The 25,564-nt window shown below is 40.2% G+C and overlaps 2 protein-coding genes across 5 annotated transcripts in view; one reads left to right on the top strand and one right to left on the bottom strand.

The window, feature by feature from the left end:
- Window positions 1–5,075, top strand: part of ATAD5 (ATPase family AAA domain containing 5) — a 38,264-nt gene extending 33,189 nt beyond the window's left edge. Inside the window, exons 20-23 of the mRNA XM_081030253.1 lie at window positions 1,973–2,154; window positions 2,664–3,517; window positions 3,968–4,126; window positions 4,228–5,075. Coding sequence (XP_080886379.1) covers window positions 1,973–2,154; window positions 2,664–3,517; window positions 3,968–4,126; window positions 4,228–4,306 — 1,274 coding nt within the window. The 3' untranslated portion in view covers window positions 4,307–5,075. The remainder of the gene's footprint in view (window positions 1–1,972; window positions 2,155–2,663; window positions 3,518–3,967; window positions 4,127–4,227) is intronic.
- Window positions 24–11,579, bottom strand: TEFM (transcription elongation factor, mitochondrial). 4 transcript variants are annotated; one of them, XR_013992081.1, is made up of 6 exons: window positions 11,448–11,579; window positions 10,179–10,642; window positions 7,744–7,893; window positions 6,875–7,171; window positions 2,776–2,877; window positions 24–516 (listed from the first exon to the last, which is right to left on the bottom strand). XR_013992081.1 is itself a non-coding variant. In XM_081030255.1 (5 exons), exons 1-5 carry the CDS (start codon window positions 11,476–11,478, stop codon window positions 2,866–2,868), a joined length of 954 nt encoding a protein of 317 aa, XP_080886381.1. In that variant the 5' UTR covers window positions 11,479–11,579; the 3' UTR covers window positions 2,593–2,865. The 4 variants fall into 4 exon arrangements, 2 of the variants coding, with proteins under 2 accessions (XP_080886381.1, XP_080886380.1); XM_081030255.1 differs by lacking the exon at window positions 24–516 and having other exon boundaries at window positions 2,593–2,877; XR_013992082.1 differs by lacking the exons at window positions 24–516; window positions 2,776–2,877 and adding an exon at window positions 6,193–6,488 and having other exon boundaries at window positions 6,609–7,171.
- Between the last annotated feature and the right edge of the window lie 13,985 nt (window positions 11,580–25,564).

Below are 25,564 nucleotides of genomic sequence, written 5' to 3' on the forward strand. Positions count from 1 at the left end.
ATTTGAAAGATTATAAAAATTTTGAGCATCCAGGTATCACTTTAATCTTAGAAATTTACATATGTCAACTGTGTTGATGAAAAGTTTTGTAAACATTAAATGTGGGTAGATAGAATTAAACTGAATCTAGAACAAATTGTTACTGATACATTTATAAACATATAGTTTCTTACAAACAAATAGAATTCTATTACTTAGCAAATTCCTTTTATCACTTACTAAAAATATTGGTGATTCTTCCATATATAAAAATTATTTTTGTATGACTATGTTGTAAATTCCTTTTTAGCTTCTTCAATAATATATAATTCTATTTTTCCTAAGAACTTCATCTTTTCAGAAACGCTTTATTTTATTATCGATCTTCATTCATCGTTACCTATTTCAAGTCACAGGCATTTACTGAGTACTTCCATGCCAGGTCCTGTGAATAAGACATGGTTCCTTCCCTGAAGAAGTTCATAGTTTGTGGTTTCCATGCTCCATAGTCACAGTTCTGTATTTACAGATCTGGCTCTGAGAAATACACAAGTATTTAAATAAAATCAAGGTGAAGTTCTGTAATATTAATCGCCTATCCGTTTTTTATTTTGATTAGTTCAAAATTTTAATCTTTTCAAAGTAGACAAACATGTATTTAATTCAACAGAAGCTGGTAATTTTCACTATTTCTTAGAAGTAAATATAATAAGACATGGAAAGTAACCTGTTATAAAAAACAAATTAGTTAATAACTATCACAAAGACAAAAACTAAATATGTCATTGTTTCTTTTCTTAAAGATCTTATGTGCATTTCATTCCTGTCTTTAAAAAAACAACAACACAGATAACTCATTGGAAATTAAAACGTGCAGAATTATGTAAAGTAAAAAATAAAAGATCTTCCTCACTTCTTAAAGGTAGCCACTGTTAGATCTTTTTCTATGAATATACAAATATTGCTACCTGCTTATTTAGCAAAATTAACCAATACTGTATATATATTGTTAAACAGTTTGCTTTTTTCACTCAACAATTTATTGTCAGTACTTATAGTTCTACTCCCCTCTATTTTCACAGCTGCATGCTATTCCATAATATAAAGTATATATAACATAATCTAATTAACCATTACCTATTTGGGGACATTTAAGTTATCTTCAGTTTGCCATTAAAAGTATGCAATGAATATCTTTATACATATATCCTTGAGCATATCTGTGATTTCTTCTGTTGGAGAGAATTCTACAAGTGTGGTTGCTGGGCCAAAGGCTATACAGATAGAGAAAGTACCAAAAAAATGTATACATATTTTAAGAAAGGAAAAAACTATTAAAATTGTAATACTCAATATACCGATAACAAAAGATGAATACAGGTCACGTTTGACTTCTGCAATTACAAAAGATGCTCAAAGTGGTTACCATCAGTGTAATTTTAATAGTTTTTTTCTTTCTTAAAATATGTATACATTTTTTTGCCATCCTCTATACACATTTTACATTTTGATAGGTATCGCTAGGTTGCCTTCCAAAGATAATTGTATGAATATATATTCCCACCAAGAATATATGATGGCTTTTTTATGTGTACCTTTGACAAAACTAGGTTATCAGTTATTTTAATTTGCCAATTTAAAAGGTGAAAAACAAACAGTTATCTTAGTTTGCATTTCCATGATCACTAGTGAAATTGCACATTTTTTAATGAGTGTATTAGATATTTATATTTCTTCTGTGACTTGTCTTTTTATAATCCTTGCACTTTTTTCTGTTGGATTGTTTTGTAAGCCCATCACCACCACCTCACATAGCTTACATTTGCTAGAAAAGTTTGTATTGTACTATTTATTAATTAAATACATATGTGGAGAAGAACAAAAGGAAGGTATAGGATCAAAATATGCCGAAAGAGCTTAGATTTTAAATAATTGTTTGCTACAATTTGTTAAAAATATAGATAGCTAAGACGTTTTTTGATTAATTTTGAAGGAGGAAATGCCAGAAATGTACAACTTGTTTGCTCTGAAGATGGCTCTGATTCCAAAAACAACCCTAAAAATACTAAAAGGAATCCTGCACACCTTCCCAAGTGTGACACTGGCTGTGCTGAGACCTTGTTTGGTCTTAAGAACATTTTTTCCCCATCTGAAGACTTATTTTCATTTTTAAAGGTATTTTCAATGTCTGGTTTGGAATGTTAAATTTGTGTTCCTTTTCATCTTCTCAACACTCCTATCTTTTGAATCTTAAGATTGACTTAAATTTATTTATAATTTTTATAGACTTCAGATATCTGATTGTAACACGTTGTACCTCTTTGACAAATGGTGCATAGGCATTGCTTTAAATGCGTATTACAGTATGTGGAATAAAACTTAGAAATATTTCGAATAAAAAAGACAATTTCAGAAAAGTATTTCTTAGACGAATGAGCCTCTGATTATTGAATTGGGGTACATACTGAATATTAGATAATTTAATTCTTCAAATTAACAGTCTAAATTTATTTTTTAGATTCATAGTACTATTTTGATGTATTAAGGAACTATAGGTTAGTAAAATTATGAGGGGTAGTGACTCTGAAGAAAGAATACAGATGACACTATATTCATGTTTAAACTATGTATTGTTATAACATTTCCTTTTTTGTTATAACATTTTTTTACTCGATTTTTTTCAGCACAAAATCAGAACAAAGGAGGAATGGCATAAGCTCATCCAGCTTCTTACAGAATTCCAAATGCGGAATGTAGATTTCTTATACAGTAATCTTGAGTTCATTCTACCATTACCTGTTGATATCATTCCAGAAACAGAAAACCTTTGTGGTTCATCAGTAAGTGTGGACACCGGTGCAGCAACAAAAAATATGAAATGTCTTCCTAGGAAACATTCTGAAAGAGAGAAGCCATTGAAAAAGTCACAAAAAAAGAAACATAAGAAAAAGATGGTAATTCTAGATGACAGTGACTTATTTGACACTGGATTGGATTTTACCGATGAATTTCTTTGCCTATACCCTGCATCTTCTTCCTCAAATTCTGAAGAAAGCAAAGCCAAAGAAAGCAATCCAGAGACAAAGAAACTAAACAAAGAATCTAATATTGAACATATTCCTTGTCCTCCTAAAACACCAGCAGAAAAAAAATGTTCTGCCCTTGTTTCTCACTGTTTACATTCTCTCACTGAGTTTATGGATAACATGTCCTTCTTAGATGCCCTTTTAACTGATGTAAGGGAACAAAAGGAACTTGGTAAAAATGACTTTAGTTGGACAAATGGAAAGGTTAAAAGTGGACTTTGTGATGAGTTTAGTCTTGAGAGCCGTGATGGATGGACTTCTCAGAGCTCTGGAGAATTAAAGGCAGCTGTAGAAGCTCTCAGCTTTACTAAGTGTTCTTCTTCTATTTCAAAAGCATTGGAAACCTTGAATTCTTGCAAGAAATTAGGCCGGGATCCAACAAAAGACCTTACATTTTATGTTTCACAAAAGCGCAACAATGTGTACTTTAGTCAGTCAGTGGCTAATTCAGAGTAAGTTTTCCTTTCACTTTTTAATTTTTCAATAATAAATGGTAATGGGGAAATTGTTGGGTGGTTCTTATTAATTTTGAAGTGCTGGGCTTTACTGATCATTGTAAGCCCTTGATATTGATAATGTAGTTTCTAATGAGACAGTTAAGGAGACCAGCCTGAACACTGGGAAGAAAAAGGAGAGATTAGGGTGGGCTGGAATTAGGAGACTCTTGAATGACAGGAAAGGGGGTTTGGATTTGCCATGGTAGATAACAGGTAGCCATTAGAGATTGCTCGGGGTGGGAGTGGTTGATGGGTTGAACATGATACAGGAAATTAATCTGGAATCCAATTAATCCAATCTAGACAAGCAGCAGGGAGAAGCAGAGACTAGAAAAACTGGTTGTGTTTGGGATTGTTGCATTTTTATTGGGCATTAAAAAGTAATGCATTACTTTTAATTTACAGCTGTTCTTGGAAGAAGATAGCAGTCATTGAAAGTGTATTTTCTAGCCGATCTCTTCTGAATCTGGGTAATAGGCAAGCTAGTATTACTGAATACTTACCAACTCTTCGAAACATTTGTAGGATTGAGAAGCTAAAAGAACAAGGAAAAAGTAAAAGAAGGTAAAAGCTCTATAACATTTTAGATAGTTATTTCAAGATTAATATTCTCATCTGGTGGAAATATAAATAGTAAATTGTATTTTTCCTTGTCCTTTTGACAGGTTCCTGCACTATCTTGAAGGAATTCACCTTAACATTTCAAAAGAGACTGTGAACACTTTGGCAGCTGGCTTCCCTTAATATTCCACATTACGCAATGCCTTGTACAGATTATTGTGTGATCCTTACGATACATTTTTATATTTTCATGGAAGAGTTTATTTCTCTTAATGTACATTTAAGACAGACTGTATATGTTTTATCAGTGTGCAAATATTTAAAATGAAAAAAATTTGAGTTACAAGTTGTATTTATGATGTGGTATTTGTTTTTTCTCAATTTTTTATATTAGCTGATTTAGCTTTTAGAGTATTTTTGTATGTGAGTGAGCTTTGTATGTGAATTCTAGGAGGTAGAATTCACTAAGATATCTCTAAAGATGTTTCAGTGCTAAACTAATCCCTATCTTTTCCCTTTTCTGGTACTTTTAATCCACCTCTCTCCAAGTGTCAGTACTGTCAAAAGTTGTAAATATGAATCTCCTACGCGATAATCTTTTTAATGTTTTTACAATCCAGAATACAAAATTACATATATAATGTAAAATTGTTTCATTTTCCAAAAAATTAGATCTTCCTGATAAATTTTTTAGTACACTCCTCCAGCATATTTTACCATTGAATCGTTAAATGTTGACAAAGTGAAATCAAGAGTATGAATTGTAGTTTTCATAAATGTTTTTTACCAGCCATATATGTGATATCTTGTATATTTTGCCAACTCAAATCATTTGCCTTGTACATTTTTCTTGTATTTTTATATCATTGATGTTTTATTTCATAAAGATATTAATGATGTTAATATATCTATTTTGGACAATCCTATTCATTAAAACTGTAACAAAGGATTCAACTGAAAGATTTGTATATACTAGCCATTTTCACATCTGGGTAAATATGGATCTTGTATAGGTTTGCATATAGGCTATATCTTACAGGTTTTGTCCTGTACAAAAGAGAGGATAAGATCGGAAGCATTTTTTTTAAGTGTATGGATTTTTTTCTAGAATACAAGAGTATATACCTGTAGAGCACTTACCTGTTAATTTGGTCTTTTATTAGAAAATTCTGGTACTTCTCAATAATTGAGGAACCAAAGTAAAATAACTCCATAGAATTATATAAATGATGAAAAATCAAGAAATAGGTATATTTCCCTTCCTAATAGGGACACATTTACTATCCTTTTTTTTAAAACATTTAGCAAAATTTGGGGAATTTTTTTTCTCAAATCTTAAAGGTGATAAATTCCTGTAAGATTTAGATTCACTTTTATGATAAAAGCAAGTAAATTTTGATGTTTTCAATAGCATCCTATCCGATGTCTAAAACAGAGACATTTGCACTTAATAACTATTTCCAGATATATGTGGGAAGTAAAATACCACGTGAATGGCATGAACAATTGGATGGTTGGTGAGACTATTTACCAAAGTATAAAACAGTGGCAAAGGAGGGTTTGGAGGAAAGAGAATGATTTCAGACATGTGTAGTTTGAGATATCTACATTTCCAAGGTGGGGATGTTTATGTTCATACATGTATCTGTAGAGGTTTACATGTATATGGCAACAAACTCCCTAGGGAGTTACAAGGTGCTGGAAGGGAGGACTTCCACTTATTTTATATATTTCTGATTATTTGAATTTTTTCCCAACGAGTATATTTCACTTTTAAAGAAAAGACCTAATGCTTTGACATCAAAAAGACTTGGGTTCAGTATAGGTGACCTATATAATGAGGGCCTGAACTAAAGCAGATATAATGGAAAATGGAGAGATGCAGAAACAAATTTAAGTGCTACTTTTATCAAAAGATGGCCTGTCAAGTAAAAGATTTCAAAGTAATATAATGAGCCTATTAGACAAAGCTTGTTTGTTCTGGACTTGATAGATTGAGCTGATGAAAATCACCTTTTGGAGGCAGTGCATCAAACCACATTCTAGTCACAGAATAAGACGAGGGTTTCACAAGTTGTATTACCAATTATATTTAATTTTATTCCCATGATGAGCACCATCCAGAAAAACTCATTATTTATTCCCTATTTCAGTAAATTCTTACTATAAATGGTATTTGCTTTTAAGGGAAGATAACTTTGTTTCTCATTTTGGCTGTTTAGGGGGTATCTTACTGTTTAACATTTAAACCTAAAAGGCAAGAATCTCCTATTTATTAATTTGGCTTTGGCTTATTATTGTATAAACCATTCAACAGCCAAAAATCTGACTTTAAACATCTACCATGTTTCCCTGAAAATAAGACCTAGCCGGACCATCAGCTCTTCATGCGTTGTCTTTCATAAGACCGGGTCTTACATTAATTTTTGCGCCAAACGCCACATGAAGAGCTGATGGTCTGGCTAGGTCTTATTTTGGGGGAAACATGGTCAATCCGCTCAAATATGTTTTCTTCTCCATTAACCTGGATGTTCAAAACAGTTGGTTTTTACAACTTTAAAGCTAATAAATAAAATCTAATATAACAGCAGATTACATATTATCAGAATTTTAAGGTTCAGTGTCAAACACTGCTAATTCATAGAAAGCAATAGCTTGTAATAGAGAATCATATAACTCTTCTATTCTGTGTTTTTCAGTAGATGCAAACATCTGTCTGTAGTGGACTATCTTATTTGATGGGAAGAATACCCGAGGCTCTTCCTTCAGCACAGACGCGGACAGGAACTGCTTCACTAGTTCTTTCCCACTAGTCCGGCTGTCCCCAACCATCAATTCGAAGTGCTTGCCCACGGCATTTCGGTTCATGCTCAGCACCTGATGCTGGCCATCCTGGGCAAAAGTTTTATTTAACAAGGCATACAGCATGGCTTCCATGATATGTAGATGTAACAGGATAGGAAACAGAGATGAGTTCTGAATTGAAAGTCCTGTTTTTTCCAGAACATAGAAGTCGGCTTTAGGCATCTTTGAAATGACTGAAGAAATCTTAAAAAAAAAAAAAAAAAAGAAAATAAGTGAGCAGAAGTTTTATTTATTACGTTTTATTGTTTGGGTCCCCTCTCTGTCCCACTTCTATTTTAAAAATATGATCATATAACTTATATCGCTATTGACAATGCTGAATTAATTGAAAAAGGATTAAAATCAATCACCTCTGTAACTGACTGATCACATCAGATGAGTGAACCAGTTTTCCCAGGTATAATCAGGATGATAATTACTGCCCACCTCAAAAGCTCTCAAAAACTCAAATGAGACAATATGTGATAGCATTTTTTAAAAAATAAGCTTTGTGAATATTGTGATGAAGTTCTATAATATTTAGAATAATAGACCCTTTTTTTCAGTATCTGCCTTTGATACATAGGCATTTCTTGAAATAAATGAAGAAAGATTCAACTTTACAAAATCACGTGATGGAAAACATAATTGGAATGGGTGAGTAGTAAGTACCACAAGAAAATCCATCCTTAACTATTGCATTTCTTTTAGGATTAGAAGATTTAACTATATGAGGATCTCTCGCAGGTTGGAATGTGGAGGTGTAAGTGCCTTACCTCTTCTAAATAGACAGATGATAGGTATGTTCCTTTCATCAACTGGCAGCATTCATGCTGCTGCCAGTCCAGCACTGCCAATTTACAATCAAGGTGAGCCCAGGCAATCCTTCGAGTACCAAAAACAATGGATAGGATACTGTTAACTGCCTAAAACAAAAAAGCTGGTTTAATTGCAAGTGTAAACATTTTTACAGATACAAAATTGAAGGTACAAACTCAGAAAGCCAAATTAACTCATGTAATAGGAATATACTTACAGTTTATGAACTGAGCATTGCTAAAGAAACACAGAATTATCAAAAGGTAACTAGTAGCAGTCAGTTTATAGACAAAGAACCTATAACGGTTCTCAGCACCTAGTTCAAAGTAGGCATTCAAATATTCAAATGTTGCTGGGGGCTGCTAGATACTGGGAAACCAGGAACATAGCCATACATAAGAAATGCCACCACACAATAGTTACACTGCAGAAAGGAGAAATGGTCAGCGAAGACTTACTGGAGGAATAGGAGAATGAGTAAAATGGTAAACAGGAAGTTTTTTCACCCAGATGTCTGCATTGATAGGCTGTCTGACACCTTACATTCAGTGGAATAAAGAGTATAAGTGGGAAAAGGCCAGAGGGGTAGACAGATTTCTGCAAAAAGTAACTTGCGTTATCCTGAGAGCTAGAGAGGGTCACCAAAGCATATAAACATTAAGGTGTCACATTGAGATTTACATTTCAGGAAGAGCATGGACAGCTGTGTAGAAGACGGACCAGAGGGGGCTAGACTAGGTACCTGTCATATGGGAAAGTATAAAGAATCAAAGACAGTGACAGTGAGAAGGACAAGAAACAGATCAGAGATAATGGGAGCAGAATTGACATGTGGGATGATGGCGGAGCCTAGGATAACTCGGGTTTTATTTCAGTAACTGTGGCATCATTAATCAAGATGATGACATGCACATCCACTGGGGAAGGTTGGGGGAGACAAGTTGTTTTTTAATGTATTGAGTTCAGGTAGCCTTCTAAGGGGAGATGCGTAATAGGTAATTGGATGTATGGATTTTTCTCTGTGCCAAATTGGGCTGGAGACGTATCTAGCACAATGGTATCACATCAGTCCCACATGGCATTTAGTCATATGGACAAATAATATGCTCCATAGATACAGAGGCAGATAAGCAGGAACATTTCATATTTCTATACCCATTCACTACTAAGGAATGGACAACTAACCATTAAAGGCAGAATAATCTGGATGCCCAGACATCTACAAAATACAGGCCTTCTTTTGATTTTTTTCTTTAGCACAATGATTCTCAAGCTTTAGTGTATGTAAGAATTATCGAACCAGGCTACCCATAGCACTTCGCAGGCAACAGATTTTTTTCAAGGACTTGATTGCATGATTTTCACCATACAAACCGATTTTAGAACCCAGCCCTCTAAATAAGATGCAACTCTACTATAATCTGAGTATACTCATAAATAGTAATTTTAGCCATAAATTTGAATGAAAATCCAAACCCTGAAAAATTTGGTTCAAATATGTTCTAGATAAACTGCAGCAGGAGTTCTAGCAGGAGTCCATGGGTGGACTTAATGAAATCTCCAAGTCCTCTGAAAGTTTCTGCATTGTTCTGTGTATGTGTCTGCCTATCTTTTTTTTTTTCCCCTGAAAAAAGGGTCCATAGCTTTCATCTGATACTTTTCAAAAAGTATCTGTATTCCCCCCAAAACTGAGAACTCCATAAAAAAATGTCCATAAAAATTATGCTTATTGTTATGGGATAATAGACTATTTTATCAAGTAATGCAACACAGGACCTAAGTTTCTAAAAGGTTTAATGTGACAAGTAATTCTAATATTTACTTTTTAAGACAACACTGAAAAAACTGCTTTTCAAATGTTTTTTAAGAGGGGAAAGGAGGGGCAGAAAGTAACTTTAAATCCTGATGGAAAAACAAGTAGCATGTCTAAAGTCACTCCTTGGCCATAACCCATCTTTGCATCTTAATTTCTCATTACTCCTAACATAACTGGCAGACACAGCCAGGTATTTCAACATTCTTCTTAAATCTTGCAGGCCTACTTCTCTGTATCACTGTTCTTTCTTTCAAGAATACTGTCCTCTTTCGGCTACCCTAATTCTCTCCAAGATCCGAGATCTCCAAGGTTGAGTTCTTTCAGTAAACTTCCCCCATAATCACAGCCCAGTTCTCTCTCCTCTAAACTGCCAAGGTATCTGTATCATGTCATTCTTTGGTACTCATCACATACTACTTTGTATAATAGGTTATCTATTAATACATGTATGCCTGGACTCACCAACCAAATTATAAGCTGCTTTAAGAACCCTGTCGTGGTGTCCAGAATAGTGCTTTGCAAAGTACTCAAATATTTAGGCAGGATAACAGACATTAAGAAAAGGGGTATATATACCTTCAGTCTCTCTCTTCTTACTTCTGGTTTGATGAGCTTCTTCAAGAGCCGGTTTTCCTGTGACTTTCTTTTTTTCCCTCCAGTCTCTGGACAAAGAATGGAGTTACAAACTTGAATGGTAGTTTTATACTGGAACAAGGGAACGTTCATTAAACTCTCCAAATTCTGAAATGGCCCAAACTTCTCTCTGTGCTCTACAATATTGGTGGACTTTCTTCCACGAAGCAATTTGAAAGCTTCAAGTTCTTTATTAGATGCTGTATTCAACACATGCAAGATAGAAGCCTGCTGTTCTGAAGAGAAGAGCTTGTCAACGGCATTTCCAGACTCCTTTGTACTTTCATCACAAAAACCAACATTGGGAAGAGTTTTCTTAGGTGTAGTGGATTTTTTCCGACAGCAGGAATTATGTAGAGCCTGGAACAAGGATGACCCTCGTGAAACTGGAAACCATTTCCACCTCCCTAAAAGAAAAAATTAGCGAAATGTCAGTTGGGATGTCCCACTTCCTTAGAGTTAGTTGGTGCTCGACTAGAACCTTTGCAAAGTAACACAGACTTTCCCATAATTTAAGAACTGGTGGACCCTATTAAGTTCTGGAGAATCATTAAAATAAGTTTAGTTTTAAAAGCACATATATGTATTAAATAATAGGGCTTTTGTTGTTTTTACGCACAAGAGATGTCTTCTGAATTTTGTGGATAAGTTCTAAGTTTCACTCCCTACAAATCTTATTTTATGCCTATCAAGAGCATGGATTTAAAACGATTTCAACTGCTGAACGCTTTTGACCTTTTTAACTTTAGAGATCTCTTTGTAAATAACATATCTCTTATTAAGAAAATTTATTTTCACCAGCTTCTCATCCGGTGGAACCACACAAAATTAAATTTTACACGTCGACAATAAATGGTTTAGCTGAGTGGTAGGTTTGAGAATGGCTTTTATTCTGCACACTTCGAGATTTCTGCCATGACTGTTTGGGCAAACACCAAACGTAACACGAATGGAACGTCGCCGACGTTGCAGCCAGGTAAGTAAGTGGCGGGTAGACTCAGACCCCTGCGCCAGCCTCACAACGCAAGCAGCCGCTCCCGGAACCCTGGCCCAGGGAAGTACAATCGCACGAGGCTGGGCACGGGAACCGCCCCGTTAGTTCAGCTGGGACTCCAAAAGGGAGGCCCGGACGTGGGACCTGGGGGAGAAAACACCCCAGTACCAGAGACTAGGGGCAGACGGGAAATCAACCCAGCACTTCAAGCACCCTACCTCTCGCCGAGAGGACACTAAGGGCGTTCATCTTCCATGTCAAATTAGTACGTTCCCACAGTCCACGCTTCCCCCACTGACTTCCGGTTCCTGCGTGCTTCGCCCAAAACTGCCCTGCCTTTCGGAGGAAAGACTCGCGCCGAAGCAGCGTTCCGGACCGTCTGAAGTGCGTTCCCCTAAGCAGTGGGCCCCGCGCGGCCGGGGTGAGTGCCTCTGGGTGGCGCCAACAGAGGCTCGGCGCTGGGATCCTGAGTCCCTGGGAGGCTGGGGTGAGGGGTGGGGGTCTGCAGGCCCATTCCACTGCGTCCGGGAAACGTCCTCTCCCCCACCCGCCCCGGACAGCAGCTGAGCCGAATCTCTGGGAAGAAAACAGCGAGACCAGTTTTAGCTTGTGGTTGGCAAGGTCCCTCTGATACAGGAGAGTTAGCATGTCCCTAGGTAGACAGGGAGGCCCCTAGTGGAATAAACAAAGGCAGTCGTATCCTAAAACTAAAGGGTTTGAAATCACTCCTTCGCTCCAGGACATAACGTAACAAGGTGTCACGTGGGGCGGCCTGCGGGGTCTCAGCTCCCGCTCCCCACATAGGAACGCAGGACACGGCGAGGCCAAAAAGGAACACCCAGGGAGCCACGCATAGGGGAGTCACACCACTATATTCTCGCTGGCGGCCCGGTTGGGGACACAGGAGGCAGGAGCCACACGACCCGCAACCTGCCGTCCACTTGTCTCTGCCGACCAACCCGCTTACTGGCTGCAATCCGCTCCCTGCAGCCCTCAATCCACACTCACACCACCCACCTTGCTCGCTTAGCTGTGCCAGTTGTATCAGTGACTAATGGCTAACCGGTAACAGCCTATGGCCAACTAGTCACAGCTGATGGCCTGAGCCAGCACCTTCCTGTGTGAGGCCGAGAGCCTGGAAACTGCTCTCTGGGGCTCTGTTCCCACACAAGGCCTTGAAGCTACTCATAAAATTCATTTCGGCCAGACAAATGGAGCAGATCTGATAGATAAGAGTGGGTTACTTTGGTAATTCCTTTAGGATGGGCAAGCAGAACCAACCTGGTAGATGAATGTCATTAGAGGGCGCCAATTCCCTTCTTCAAACAGCTCCCCTTCCCCAAGCAGGCAAGGGAAGGTATAAAGGTAGGAGCTTTCGCCTCAGTCAGGGGGCACCCCCATTCCGGACCCCTTCCCGCTCGGGAGCTGCAACCTCTTCTCCTGCCTCTAATAAACTGTCCTTTTTAAAAAACTTTTTGCCTCTCCCTGGCCCGTGTTTCCATTCTTTGGCTTCACAAGACATGATCCCGGCTCACACTCGGCAACTGCTAGCAGATCCAACATCACCTACATCACCTCCTTCGGATTTATTCTAGATACATACCGAGGGTGCCAAACAAATGTACACATTTTAAGAGATATTATCTATGTGTTACTTTTCCAATTAAATTACGGTAGCAATGTGTAGTATGACCTTCGCTCAAAAGATGGCATTAATCGAATGAATGTTAGCATCATTCATGGTATTGCAATTTTAATAGTTTTCTTCCTTAAAATATGTTTACTTTTTCTTTTTTGACACCCTATGTAGATTGACGAGCTCTTATTGGGACCCTGCCTGGGTTGCAAAGAATGGAATTTGGTGGGGGAGCTTAGATATTTGTACAAATAACCCTAATACCATGTAAAATTGAATAACTGGGAGAGATGCAAGGTCAGCAGAGAAACGGGTATGCAGGCCGGAGGTCAGGGAAGGGGGAAGTAGGAGGAGGTGGCTTTGGCACTAAGCCTTGACAGAGCAGTATTCCATTTGGAAGGGAAGTGAGGCTGGCGCCAAATTTGTTTGGGCCTTGAATGCAGGATGGAGCACCACCAGGTAGGTAGTGGGAAGGTAGCCTCCACACTCAGGCTTTTGTGGGGTCAGATTGGAGGTATGTGTCGCGTCCCGTGCAACAAGGGCAGTGAGGATGCGAGAAGGGGCGGTTTGGGTTAAGTTTTTAAGCGAGAAACAAACAGAGACTTAATGCAGTTAAATCTCTCCGAAGGCCAGGGGTCTCTCAGTCTCAGAGGACTGGAGGCCAGAATAAAGCTGGCTGGAGGATTTTATTGATAGGTCTCCAACTACAAGAAAGCAACATTGTTTCTTACACTGGTGTGTGAGTCTCAGACCTCATAACAGAAAATGTTTATTCCAATCATCCTTGTCTGTAAACAGGGGAAGCACAAGGTCCCAGGATGTTTTTACTTAAAGTATGTACCTTTTCAGGATCATGTTTTTCACATTGTAACAACTCCGTTGAGAGAAGTGGAAACAGATGCAAGGGGAAAGCCAGAGCCGGCAACAGACTTTCCCAGGCAGGGGAAAGGGGAGGCAAGGCCCCTTCCCATACCTGTCCAAGGCAGCTCACTGGGGTCCCCACTGGGTTACGCCTGGCTTAGGTTGTATCTCCCGTGAGATATCTTACCCGTCTTTGGCTGCAAACCATCTTTTGGGGACCAGACAGAGAGACATAAACTGTAAACACAAGGATGGAACAGAGTCCCAGAAAGGCACAATCTCACAAACTCTTCTTTCCTTAAGGAAAGACATGAAGGGACAGTTGGCTGGGCTGTTGTGTGACTACAGGTGTGTTTCTAGAAAATTGGCCATATGTAATATAGAAGTGTGAGGCTAGATTGGAGGTGAAGAGTCTGGGAGCAGAACGAGTTAGGAAGCTGGTGTTTATTTCCAAGTGACAGGCAACTAACTATAAGGAAGTGAACTTGGGAGGTGTAAGGAGCGTGGAAAGAAAGGATTCTTTCTGGAAGATGGGGAGATTTTGGCTAGTTTTGTGAAAACGGGAGTCCGGAGGAAGGTAGCTTTTGGAGAAGGTGGTGGGTTTGTGTTTTTATGAGGCGGCAATGTCTTACATACGGTCCAGGAGGCAGTTGAGATGTGGGGAATTGTAAGTATTCATAAGAATTACTCATGGGAATTCTAGAAATCCAGCCAATTTCTGGGGAACTTAGGAATCTCACAAAAAATAAAATCAACTTTTTGTGCAAAATCCTCCACGTCTATAGGAAATAATTTCCTCTTAACTCCAGGGCTTATTCCACTTAATGGGTTGAATTGTACCCCTCAAGAACAATATGATGAAATCCTAGCCCTCAGTACCTCAGAATGTGACCTTATTTGGAAATAGGATCATTGCAGACATAATTAGTTAAAATTAAAAATGACGTCACACTGGAGTGTGTGTGTGTGGAGATGGCGAATCCAAAACGACTGATGTCCTTACAAGAAGATGACCATAGGAATGCCATGTGAAGATGGAGCTGGAGCTTGAAGTGATGTACCCACAAGCCAAAGAAGGCCAAGAATGGCCAGCGGGTCATCCCAAGCTAGGAGAGAGTCATGGAACAGACTCACTCTCAGAAGGAACCAACCCTGCCAACACCTTGATGTCAGGCTTCCAGGCTCCAGAACTATGAAAGAATACAGTCTGTGGTTTTAAGTTACTCTGTTTGTGGTCAATCGTTACAGCAGCCCTAGAAAACAAATACATGAAGCCATTAGGAGCCCTGCTGTTTGATGCTTTCAGAGACAATATGATTTCACTGGCAACATGCAACAACTCGCTTGCCCCATGCACAAGTGTAGACAGTAGTTTTTCATCCTCTCTGAACTTCAGATTCCTCATTTGTGAAATGGAGATAATGGTACCTGCCTCACAGCCTGCTAAGAGGGTTTCTTGTTGGAAACGATGCAGAGAACTGACAGAATAAGGGTTCAATACATGTTAGTTCCCCACTAAAGCATTACCTCTTCTTTGGAGTTAATTATTAATGAGCGTGAGGGGAAACTCCCTCAGTCCTTAGAGCATTCATTCAGAATTACTTTGACAGAGGCTGGACATGGTAGGGAAAGAAGATGATTTACGGTAAACCAGGTCAGTGCATTCAAAATGAAAGTTATCATCTTCCCCCGAAACCAGCTCCTCACTTCCCTGTTTTCGTTGCCCAGAGGCAGATGGGCCAGGCTCCTCCCACTCCGTCCATCATTATGTCTATGATATTATCCGGTTTCTGTTTTTAAAATTTTTTTGACCATGACCTAGGACACATAGATGTAGGTGTGAAACAAATGCTTCGTTAAAAAATTCTTGTTTTGGGGGTGGCCGGTTAGCTCAGTTGGTTAAAGCGTGGATCTAATAACCCACATGGGCCAGTGTGAGCTGCGTCCTCCTTTAAAAAAAAACAAACAACAACAACAAAAAACCTTGTTTTTACCTCTTATGCACCTTGATATTTTCTGTTTTATTTTTTAAAAACACAGATCCGTTTTAAACCTACAAGACATCAGGTAGAAACGTCTAGTAGATAAGAGATGTAAGTCTGAAGCTAAGGGAAAAGATTGTGCTGGGGTATAAATTTGGAAGCTATCAGCATATAGAGACAGCACTTTATCCTGTGACAATGTTTGGGACGAGCCAGGGAGAGGGGTAGTGTGAGAAAAGCACAGTGAGTGAAGGAGAGAACTCTGGGAGCAGCAATATTGGGGGTGAGTAGAGGATTCGATTCCCCACTGTCTCATCTCTACAGCTTTGCTCCTGCTAGTCCCTTTCCCTTGGATGCTCTCTCCCCAATGTGGTCTGAATTCTTCTCACTTTTTAAGGGCCAACAAAGGTACCCCTTGCCCTGAGATGCCTGCTGGTCTCCAGAGCCAGAAGCATCCTCTCCCTTCTCATACTACATACTGTCTTGAAGTATATAGGGTTTTTTTGTTTTGCTTTTGACTACATGTCTTTGTCCCCTTATTCGACTGTCTACATTTTCCCAAGGTGATCTGGAAGCTACCAAGTAGAATGTACCAAAAATCCATTCCTGGTGTCTCAACATCCCTCCTGGAGACAGAGGAGTTCAGTGATTGTACTCAAACTCTGGAATCAATCAAATCTGTGTTTTACCCCTGTGTTCCAATCTCAGCAGACTAACAGTGTCAAGTGATGTCAGCTCTCTGAGCCCCTCCAGATCCCTGTAGAATGCATAAGCACAGAAGGGATACAGGCTATAATTATATCCCCTGTAACATCCAGCACACTGCCTGGTACATATGGGGATTCATTAAGTGTTTGTTGAAAAAAAGTAAATTAATGGTCACACATGTAACATCCAAAAAGTTAGTTTTGTTTGGGAAAAACATTAAAAATCAGTGTCCCATAACTTCATGACCTTGACATAGGCAAACATTTCTAAAACATGACATAAACAGCATTAATTATAAAGGAAAATCATAGATAAACTGGACCTCATTAACGTTAAGAACTGTTCATTATGTAAAATAATAATGTACATGGAGCCACCTTAAAATGGAGCCGGAGCTGCCATCCCGGAGGAACTGCCTTGTATGTCTTGCTCCTCAAACCTTTGGAATATTAAGTCAAGGCAAAATAACCTTTGGACTGGGCTTCAAGCAACAGTGTCCCAAAGAACTGTGTGCAAAGATAACAAGAAAACAGACCTGGCTACCAGACTGCCAACTACTGGACTGAAAATGAGAAACGTTTACAATCAGCATCACTATGTTAGCTTATCTCCACCTACAGAAGTGCCTTCCTTCTATTGGTGTAATTTTCCCCTTCCCTTTCTCCTAAATACCCCTTGGTTTTTCTTCTCATCAGAACACTATTTGGATTTCTGCCTGAATCAGTGTTTCCCGAGTCGCTGTTCTTTTTGGATCTCAAATAAATGCTTGTTGCCCCTCGTTTTGGCCTTTTATTTTTAGGTTAACAATTAAAAGACACCAATGAAAAGGCAGGCTACAGAATGAAAGAAGATGTTTGCAACACATAACTAACAAAGAACTTGTATCCAGAATATCTAAAAAATTCCTACAAATTAGTAAGAAAAGGGCAGACAAACCAACTGAAAAAAAATGGGCAGAAGGCTTGAACAGGTACTGCACCCAAAGAGGATATTCAGATGATCGATTGGCAGATGAAAAAGTGTTCCCGTGTATTAATCATCAGGGAAATGTAAATCAAAACCCGTTCTGTGATACAACTACACACCCATGAGACTAGCTAGTGGGTGAAAAACATAATAACATTTTAATAATATAGTGACTATGATAATAGTGAAAAATATTATACTGACAGACCAATAGATCCAGGGTTGGCAAGGTTGTGGAACTCGCACACGTGCCGATGGAAGTGTGGATTGGTAGAATCACTTTGGAAGTATCTACTGAAGCTGAACACATGTGTAGCTGAACATATGTATAGCTGAGAGCCCAGAAATCCCACCCCTGGGTATATGTTCAAAGAATGGAAACATGTGCACTAAAATACATGTAATAGGTTGAACTGTATGTATTAAATTGCCAATATTTGACAGTTTCTGATTTACAAAAATTGCAATTTCACATAGTTAAACCTGACACTACAATGTTCATAGCAGCACTGTTTGTATTCGCCCAAATCTGGACTATCTCAATGTCAAAAGATTATGCAATATATTGAATAAACTTCAGCTACTCCCAGCATCATGGGTGAGCCTCACATACATAATGTTGAGTGAAAGAAGCCAGAAACTGAGATAGAGTACAAAAACAGACAAAATAAGTTATGGTGCTAAAAATCAGGTTACCTTTGGGGATGAGCGATTGAAAGGCACATGGGTGTCTTTGGCATGCTGGTTTATGCTCTTGGAGCTCAAGATACTTGTTGAACATGTGTGTGCAGTTTGTAAAAATTCATCAAACTGTGCGCTTATCATTTGTGTACTTTTCTGTATGTTTGTTATACTTCAATAAAAGTTTGCTTACAAGTTTAATTCTCCAAGTCACTCGAATTAGATATAGATCATATAAGGTTTGAATGTTTATTTAGCGATGTAATCTACTTTATTTAGTCCTCAAAGTCATTCTCCTCAAAAGTAGCCAAGGTTCCCATGAAAGAGCTGCCAATTCTTGGCTGGAGCACTCAGGGCAGGGAACACATAATTCTTTGATTCCTCCCCTTAATCAGGGTATTTTGTGGAGGAAAGTAATTGGTCCTATTAATCTTAGTCTGGGAGAAGTTGGGGATTTTTTTTCCTGCTTTTATGTTACATTTTATTATTTTTTTTAGTATTGCCCACAATTAAAATTATTAGGCATGTGATCAAAATTAAAAATACCATTCACAATTTGAGACCCAGAATCAGAATACTTGGGCTCATGCTCCAAAACGACTACATATCGTATATGTGTGTCACAGCTTATTTCTCTAAGAATAATCTCCTCTTTTGCAAAATAAAGCTCAAAGTATCACTCTGTGAAAATGGAATTATATAAATCATCGGTAGAATAAAAAATGTTACACAATGAGAGATTAATTGGACAATTGATTATGTAGATTGAGATGAGGTGTGATTATCTAAGAAACAACTTCAAGACGAAAATACCTAGATGCTTCATAAAATAATCCTTTATGTGATTTAGGTATATGTAAAGGAAATAGAAGTTCTAGATTTTCTTTTTTAAGATTTTATTGGGGAAGGGGAACAGGACTTTATTGGGGAACAGTGTGTACTTCCAGGACTTTTTTCCAAGTCAAGTTGTTGTCCTTTCAGTCTTAGTTGTGGAGGGCGCAGCTCAGCTCCAGGTCCAGTTGCCGTTGCTAGCTGCAGGGGGCGCAGCCCACTATCCCTTGCGGGACTCAAGGAACTGAACCAGCAACCTGTGGTTGAGAGCCCACTGGCCCATGTGCGAATTGAACCGGCAGCCTTCGGAGTTAGGAGCACGAAGCTCCAATCGCCTGAGCCACCGGGCCGGCTCCGAAGTTCTAGATTTTTGAACCCAATTTTGAAACTCTAGTTCAGTAGGGTAGCACCCAGTGTTCAAAATCAAATTTCCAACAGATGTCACTTTAATCCCTTCTGTTGTAGTCGTGACTAAACTTCTAGGACTAACTTCTCACTCAGTGCTCCAGGTAATGATAGAAAATGTAAACACTCAGTTTTCTTGTGTTATTCAGGACTTATTTTTATGGTTCTCCAGATACTACAACTAGACTTTTCAATTACCTAGATCTCTATTGGGTTGTTGTATTTTATTCAGAATACTAACTCCCTTAAGCCGGATTGCCTGTTTTAAGAGGGTCTCAACTCCACTCCGTTCAACCAACATATTTTTTTTTTATTGTGGCAAAATTCACATAACATAAAATTCAACATTTTAGCCATTTGAAAGTGTCCAATTCAGTGGCATTTAGTATCCTGTCCCCTCCCCCCCGCCCTGGCAATCACTAATCTGCTTCCTGTCTCTATGGATGCTCCTATCCTGGACATGTCACATAAATGGAGCAACCAACAGTTTCCAGGCCCAGCGCTTGCTAGGCACCAAGGGTACAAAGATGAATGACAGTCTGCTCTTAATGAGATCACTGCCAACTGGAACGAAACAGATAAAGAACAATCATAGCATGATGTGATGATTATTGTAATAGAAATGAGAACATAGTGAGAGCATAGATGAGGGCAATAGGGCAAGCTGAAAGAAGTAAGATTTGAATCTGGGCGTGGAGGCAGGCGTTTGCTAGACCAATGGGGGCTGGGCAAGAGGGTGATGTATTGGCGAAGGGAGCTGGAGTAGGAAAGGGAGCAGCATGATCAAAGCACAGGAACATGGAGATGGACAGCTCCGTGCTAAAGGAAGTGGACAAAGCACACCCCAAGCATATTACCACCCCAGGGCCTTTGCACTTGCTGTTCCCTTTTCCTGGGACACTTTTCTTTCAGATAGGTGCCTGGTTGGCTGGAACTCTTCCTTCACATCTTTGCTTCAATTTGTGGGGGAAGGGGAAACTTCCACTTTCCCTCTTAGTTCTTCTGGCTGGTCAAATAATTAAAATGACATAAGACAAATTAATAGGAGAAAATAACCAAATGGAATAACATACGTATGTGCAGGGGTTCCATAAGAATATGGGCCAGGGACAAATTGGGCAGTTAAAGCTATGTGCCATCTTGAGCTAGGAGAAAGGGGGTTTGTGGTTTGAGACTTCAAAAGGGAGGGAGGCAATTCACATGGAGATAGAAAAGCAAATGCTTACTGGCCTCTCTAACAATGGGGCACAGAGAGGACTTTGATCAACGGGCCTTGCTAGGTTCCTCTCTGTTACACGGAGTTCAGATTAAACTATAGTTATCTATGGTGATACCTCCCTGCCTGGAACAGGGCCTCTACCTCAATTCTTTTAGGTAGTTAGGGGGAAATTCAAACATTCGTCCTCAGTCTTTCGTTTCTTAAAAATAACCAGGGCAGCCGGCTGGCTCAATTGGTTAGAGCTCAATGTTCATAACACCAAGGTCGCCGGTTCGATTCCCACATGGGCCAGTGAGCTGCGCCCTCTACAACAAGACTGAAAAACAGTGACTTGAGCTGGAGCTGAGCTGTGCCCTCCATAATTGAAAACAATGACTTGACATGGAGCTGATGGGTCCTGGAAAAACACACTTTCCCCAATATTCCCCCCCCAAAAAAAAATAAATAAAAATAACCATCTGAAAATAATCGATAGCCCAAAGAAGCCTATGTTGGGGGTGGCAAACTCCACCCCCCTTCAAATGTCACCTCCTCGGAGAGGGCTTCTTTGATCTCCCTATGAAAATAGCACCTTCCATCCCTCTCTATCCCTGTGTTCTGTTTTCCTTTATAGCATTTATCACTCTGGTCTCATATCGTATATAAATATATTTGTTTCTCTGTTCATTTTCTGTCTCCTCCATTTGAAGGTAAGCTGCACGAAGGCAGAACTGTTTGCTTTGTTTATAGCTATATCCCGAGTACCCATAACAGTTCCTGGCACATAGTGTGTGCCTTATAAGTATTTAATGAGTAAGTGAGAAGACACTTTGGCAGTCCTGCAGCGGGAAGTCCCTCTGGGTTCTGAGCTGGTTCCTGCTAAAGACAAATATTGGATATTCAAACATGTAGGTAAAGTGGATCAGATTCTTCCACATGGCTGCTTGATTTTCCGCTGTTTCACATGCCTGCCTTAAAAAGGAAAACACTTTGTGATCCCAAGTATTCTCACTTTATTGGTTATTTTTATTTTTTTTACCCATACCCATAATTTCATCATTTAGCAGATATTTTCAGATCCCTGCTAAGGCAGGCAGGGGATACAAAGGAGGACACAACTGACCTGCCCGTGTCCTTATGAAGCTTAGATCAGTAGGGGAGACCAGCAAACCAGTGAGCAATTCCAGCAGAGTGCAAGATGCTTGAAAATACAGTGTTAAAGAGATTTGCTTTGGGCACGAAGATACTCATTACAGCAATACGTATAACAGCAAAAAAATCTGTCATAAGCTATATGTCCAACAACAAGGAAATATACATATCCCATGCAATATTACATGGCCATTAAAATGAAGCCTCTATAATAATGAGACATTATGTAAAGAAAGTAAAAAAGGATATAAAATTATATGAAAAAAATGGTCCCCTTCATATAAAAAGATGTATAAAAGATCAGAAGGAAATTCATGAAAATGTTCATGAAGATTGATGATGGGACTATTAAGAGCATAACATTAGATTGAACTGCATGACGTTACTATTTTGGTAAGTCAATATCATATGGGTCAAACTAATATCTTAATGAAAAAGCCCAAGGCAAACTTGGATTCGAATCAAATGTATATCTCATTTAGTATGCATCATCTCAGTTAGGTAACCTTGGACATGCTTACTAAAATTCTCTCGCAGGCCCTCAGTTGCCTCATCTGTAAAATGGGCATAAAAATAGTCACTACAGGGGCTGCCCAGTGGCTCAGGCGGTTAGAGCTCCAATGCTCCTAACTCTGAAGGCTGCCGGTTCGATTCCCACATGGGCCAGTGGACTCTCAACCACAAGGTTGCCAGTTCGATTCCTCGACTCCCGCAAGGGATGGTGGGCTCTGCCCCCTGCAACTAAGATTGAACACGGCACCTTGAGCTGAGCTGCCTCCTGGATGGCTCAGTTAGTTGGAGCGTGTCCTCTCAAGCACAAGGTTGCCGGTTCGACTCCCACAAGGGATGGTGGGCTGCGCCCCCTGCAACTAGCAACAGCAACTGGACCTGGAGCTGAGCTGCGCCCTCCACAACTAAGACTGAAAAAGGACAACAACTTGAGGCTGAATGGCACCCTCCACAACTAAGATTGAAAGGACAACAACTTGACTTGGAAAAAAGTCCTGGAAGTACACACTGTTCCCCAATAAAGTCCTGTTCCCCTTCCCCAATAAAATCTTTAAAAAAAAATAGTCACTACGTCAGGGTTGTAGTTAAGATTCAGTGGGATAATATGTGTAAGGGACCTGACACACAGCAGTCCCTGAATAAAGATGGCCATCATTGTGGCTGGTGTTTAATTATAGTTTTTTAAATTCTGAAACTAAAATTATTTAAATTTTCAAAGGGGTTGTGGTCTATTCCCCCGGGATCTGGAGCCGGGTCCAGGGCTGGGAATGTGGTTGACAGCTTTCTTCCGGTCCTGCTGCGACACAGACAGTGACCCTGAGAGCAGAGCTGGATGTTTGTGCTCTGAGGGTCCCTGGGAGCTTTATTTACAGAGGACACTTTGTCCTAGGGCCCAGACTGCCCCCTCACCCTAACAGCTGCTGTATGGACAGAGCCCACAAGGGGGATGGCCTCAGCCCACCCTGCTTCTCAGACCGTGGCCCCTGATCCCAGTGCTTGGTATCCAGCATCCACCCCGGTCACAGTAGCCTTTGGCACAGTGGGACCAGCTTCTGGTTCCTGAACGCAGAGCTGAGCTCAGCTTTGATCATGTCCAATACCCACGAGTGGGATACAGAGTTTCTCTTTGTGGTGACGAAGTTTTGGAAACAGTGGTGATGGTTGCACAACATGGTGAATGTAATTACTAATGCCACTGAATTGTACACTTAAAACGGCCAATTTTATGTTATAGAAATTTTACCATGATATTTTAAAAAATAATGTATATATCAAGGACTGGTCCTGCGGGGTTTCAGGACATAACCTGCGGCTGCTGGATGCCACAATAGGAGACCTGGATTTAGGCCCCTGTTCCGCCCCTTATTTGGCTCTATGACCTGGGGTAACTCAACTCCACTGCCTGCAGACAACTGTCATGGAACTCAAATGTGAGCAAATGGTGTGAAACTCTCTGTAAAACACTCAGTTAATTAGCATTATCCCTGTCTCCCCTTTTCCCCCCAAAAGAAGAAAGAAGGAAAGAAACCCATCACAAACAAAATGCAATAGTATCTTTTTTTATTTTTTTTTGCCCTTGAAAATGCTTAAAATTCCACTTAAGGCTTAGAAGTCTGTTAAATGGAAACTTCCAGAAATAAGGATGGATAGAAGGGAAGCTAAAGGAATCTCTCAATCTCTGGCTCCTTGCTGTAAAGGAGATGTTATATTTTCTCGTGGATGGGCTTTGTGGGACCTCCAGGGAGGGGACAATGAGACAGACTCAAGGTGCCGGAGGAGAGCAACTCAGGTGGACAAAAGTGCGCAGACAGGGGAGGGCTGGGGTGCCCAACAACCACTCACAACTTCACAGCTTTGCAATGGCGTTGGGCAGCGGAGAATGTGTCCTTGGCCTGTCCCCTCTCTATTGCCCTACTTTCCCCCTTCCCCTAGCCTTCATACCTTAGGATGCCTTTCCCGTCTTTCTCCTGGGAGATTTATTTATGTCCCCTTTTTTCATTTAAAGCAGCGGAAATGAATCATCTTTCAGCCTCTTTGGTAAACAGCCCCACGCCCTCTGACCCTGCTGGGCTCTCTCACTGGTTTCTCTGGACCTACTCCTGGGCTAGGCCTCAACCCCCACACAGTCAAGACCCTCTTGGCTGGTTATTCTTGGTCATGTCCCCCTTCCCTCAGGGCCTGGAGCTTGACCTCCTTCACCCTGGGGAAGATGGTGAGTGACACACAGCATTCCAAATGAGAATCCCATGAGCCGGCCAGAGGGGCAGGGAAAGCCAGCCAGCCAGCCACTGTGTTTTGAGTGTTTTGTGTGCCATGTCCTGGCACATCTCAATGACCCTATTAGGTGGATGGATCTTGCAATCCTCCTTTTACAGATGAAGAGTCCGAAGCTCAGAGAAGTGAAGACACTTGCCTAACACCACACAGCTAATAAGTGATGGAGCCAAGATTCAAAGCCTGGATTTCTGGATTCAGTCTATTATACCAGGCTGCCCTGCTTGTTTGCATGTGTACACGTGTGTGTTGAACTGGGGATTCAGGCCAGTCAGCTACAACATTAGCTGCCATCCATCAGGATGAAAACCTAACATCTGTGTGGATTAAGCCACATGCATATATGACAGATGGGTGTTTATCTACAGGGAGGATGGCAAGTGTGTGCAGTGTGTCTTACCAGGAGTCTGTGGGTCACTGAGGATGGTGTCAGAGTGACAGAGGGGGGAAGGGAACGGGGATTAATAAAATGCCTATATTCAAGACCACTTTAGGCCCTTCCCACACCTTGCAGTGATGGAATTTCACAGATAAGTGTCCAGGGGTGTTCACGTTGGTGAAACCACACTTCCAGGTGAACACACTCCTGCAACTATTTTCTGGACTCCTAAAAATGGGCAGGTACTATTTCTAGGAGCTATGTGGGATACAGAAATAAAACTCCTGACATCAAACTATCTAGTGTGGGCAGGAGGGTTGCGGGGCGGGATTAACATAAATATATAAATAACCGATGCAAGGTAGATAGAAAGCACTCACGGCCAAAGAGCTGGATGGATCCTATATGAGTGTTCTAGGAGAACCACAAACTGGAGCGATTACTCGGGGCAAGGAATCAACGAGGGCTTCTTGAGGAGGTGGCATTTGAATGTCTCTAAGTAGATGTAGACTTTATATCAGAACTCTGTAACAGAAGTGAGATCCTGTTTGATTTTACAAGGAGCCCTGAAACCCAGCTATACCTTTATTCCCCTTCTACAGAGGTGGAAACTGAGGCCCAGAGAAGGTGACTGGTTTGTCCGTAGTCACTCAGATGGCAAGTGGAGGGACAGGATTTTATCTGGGGCCAGTGGGACCAACTCTAAACCCCGCGCTCCGGTCCACCCCCACGGGACCCTGCCTTAACCAGCA

Source organism: Rhinolophus hipposideros (assembly GCF_964194185.1).
Source record: "Rhinolophus hipposideros genome assembly, chromosome: 20".
In the NCBI taxonomy this organism is placed as follows: domain Eukaryota; kingdom Metazoa; phylum Chordata; class Mammalia; order Chiroptera; family Rhinolophidae; genus Rhinolophus; species Rhinolophus hipposideros.

Bases quoted from the DNA above. Each gene is read 5' to 3' on its own strand.
- TEFM (XM_081030254.1), bottom strand. From the start codon at position 11,478: ATGAACGCCCTTAGTGTCCTCTCGGCGAGAG. The intron at 7,894-10,178 runs GTATATATACCC...TTTTTGTTTTAG, and splicing joins TAAGAAGAGAGAGACTGAAG to GCAGTTAACAGTATCCTATC. The intron at 7,172-7,743 runs GTAAGGCACTTA...TTTTTTTTTAAG, and splicing joins CATCTGTCTATTTAGAAGAG to ATTTCTTCAGTCATTTCAAA.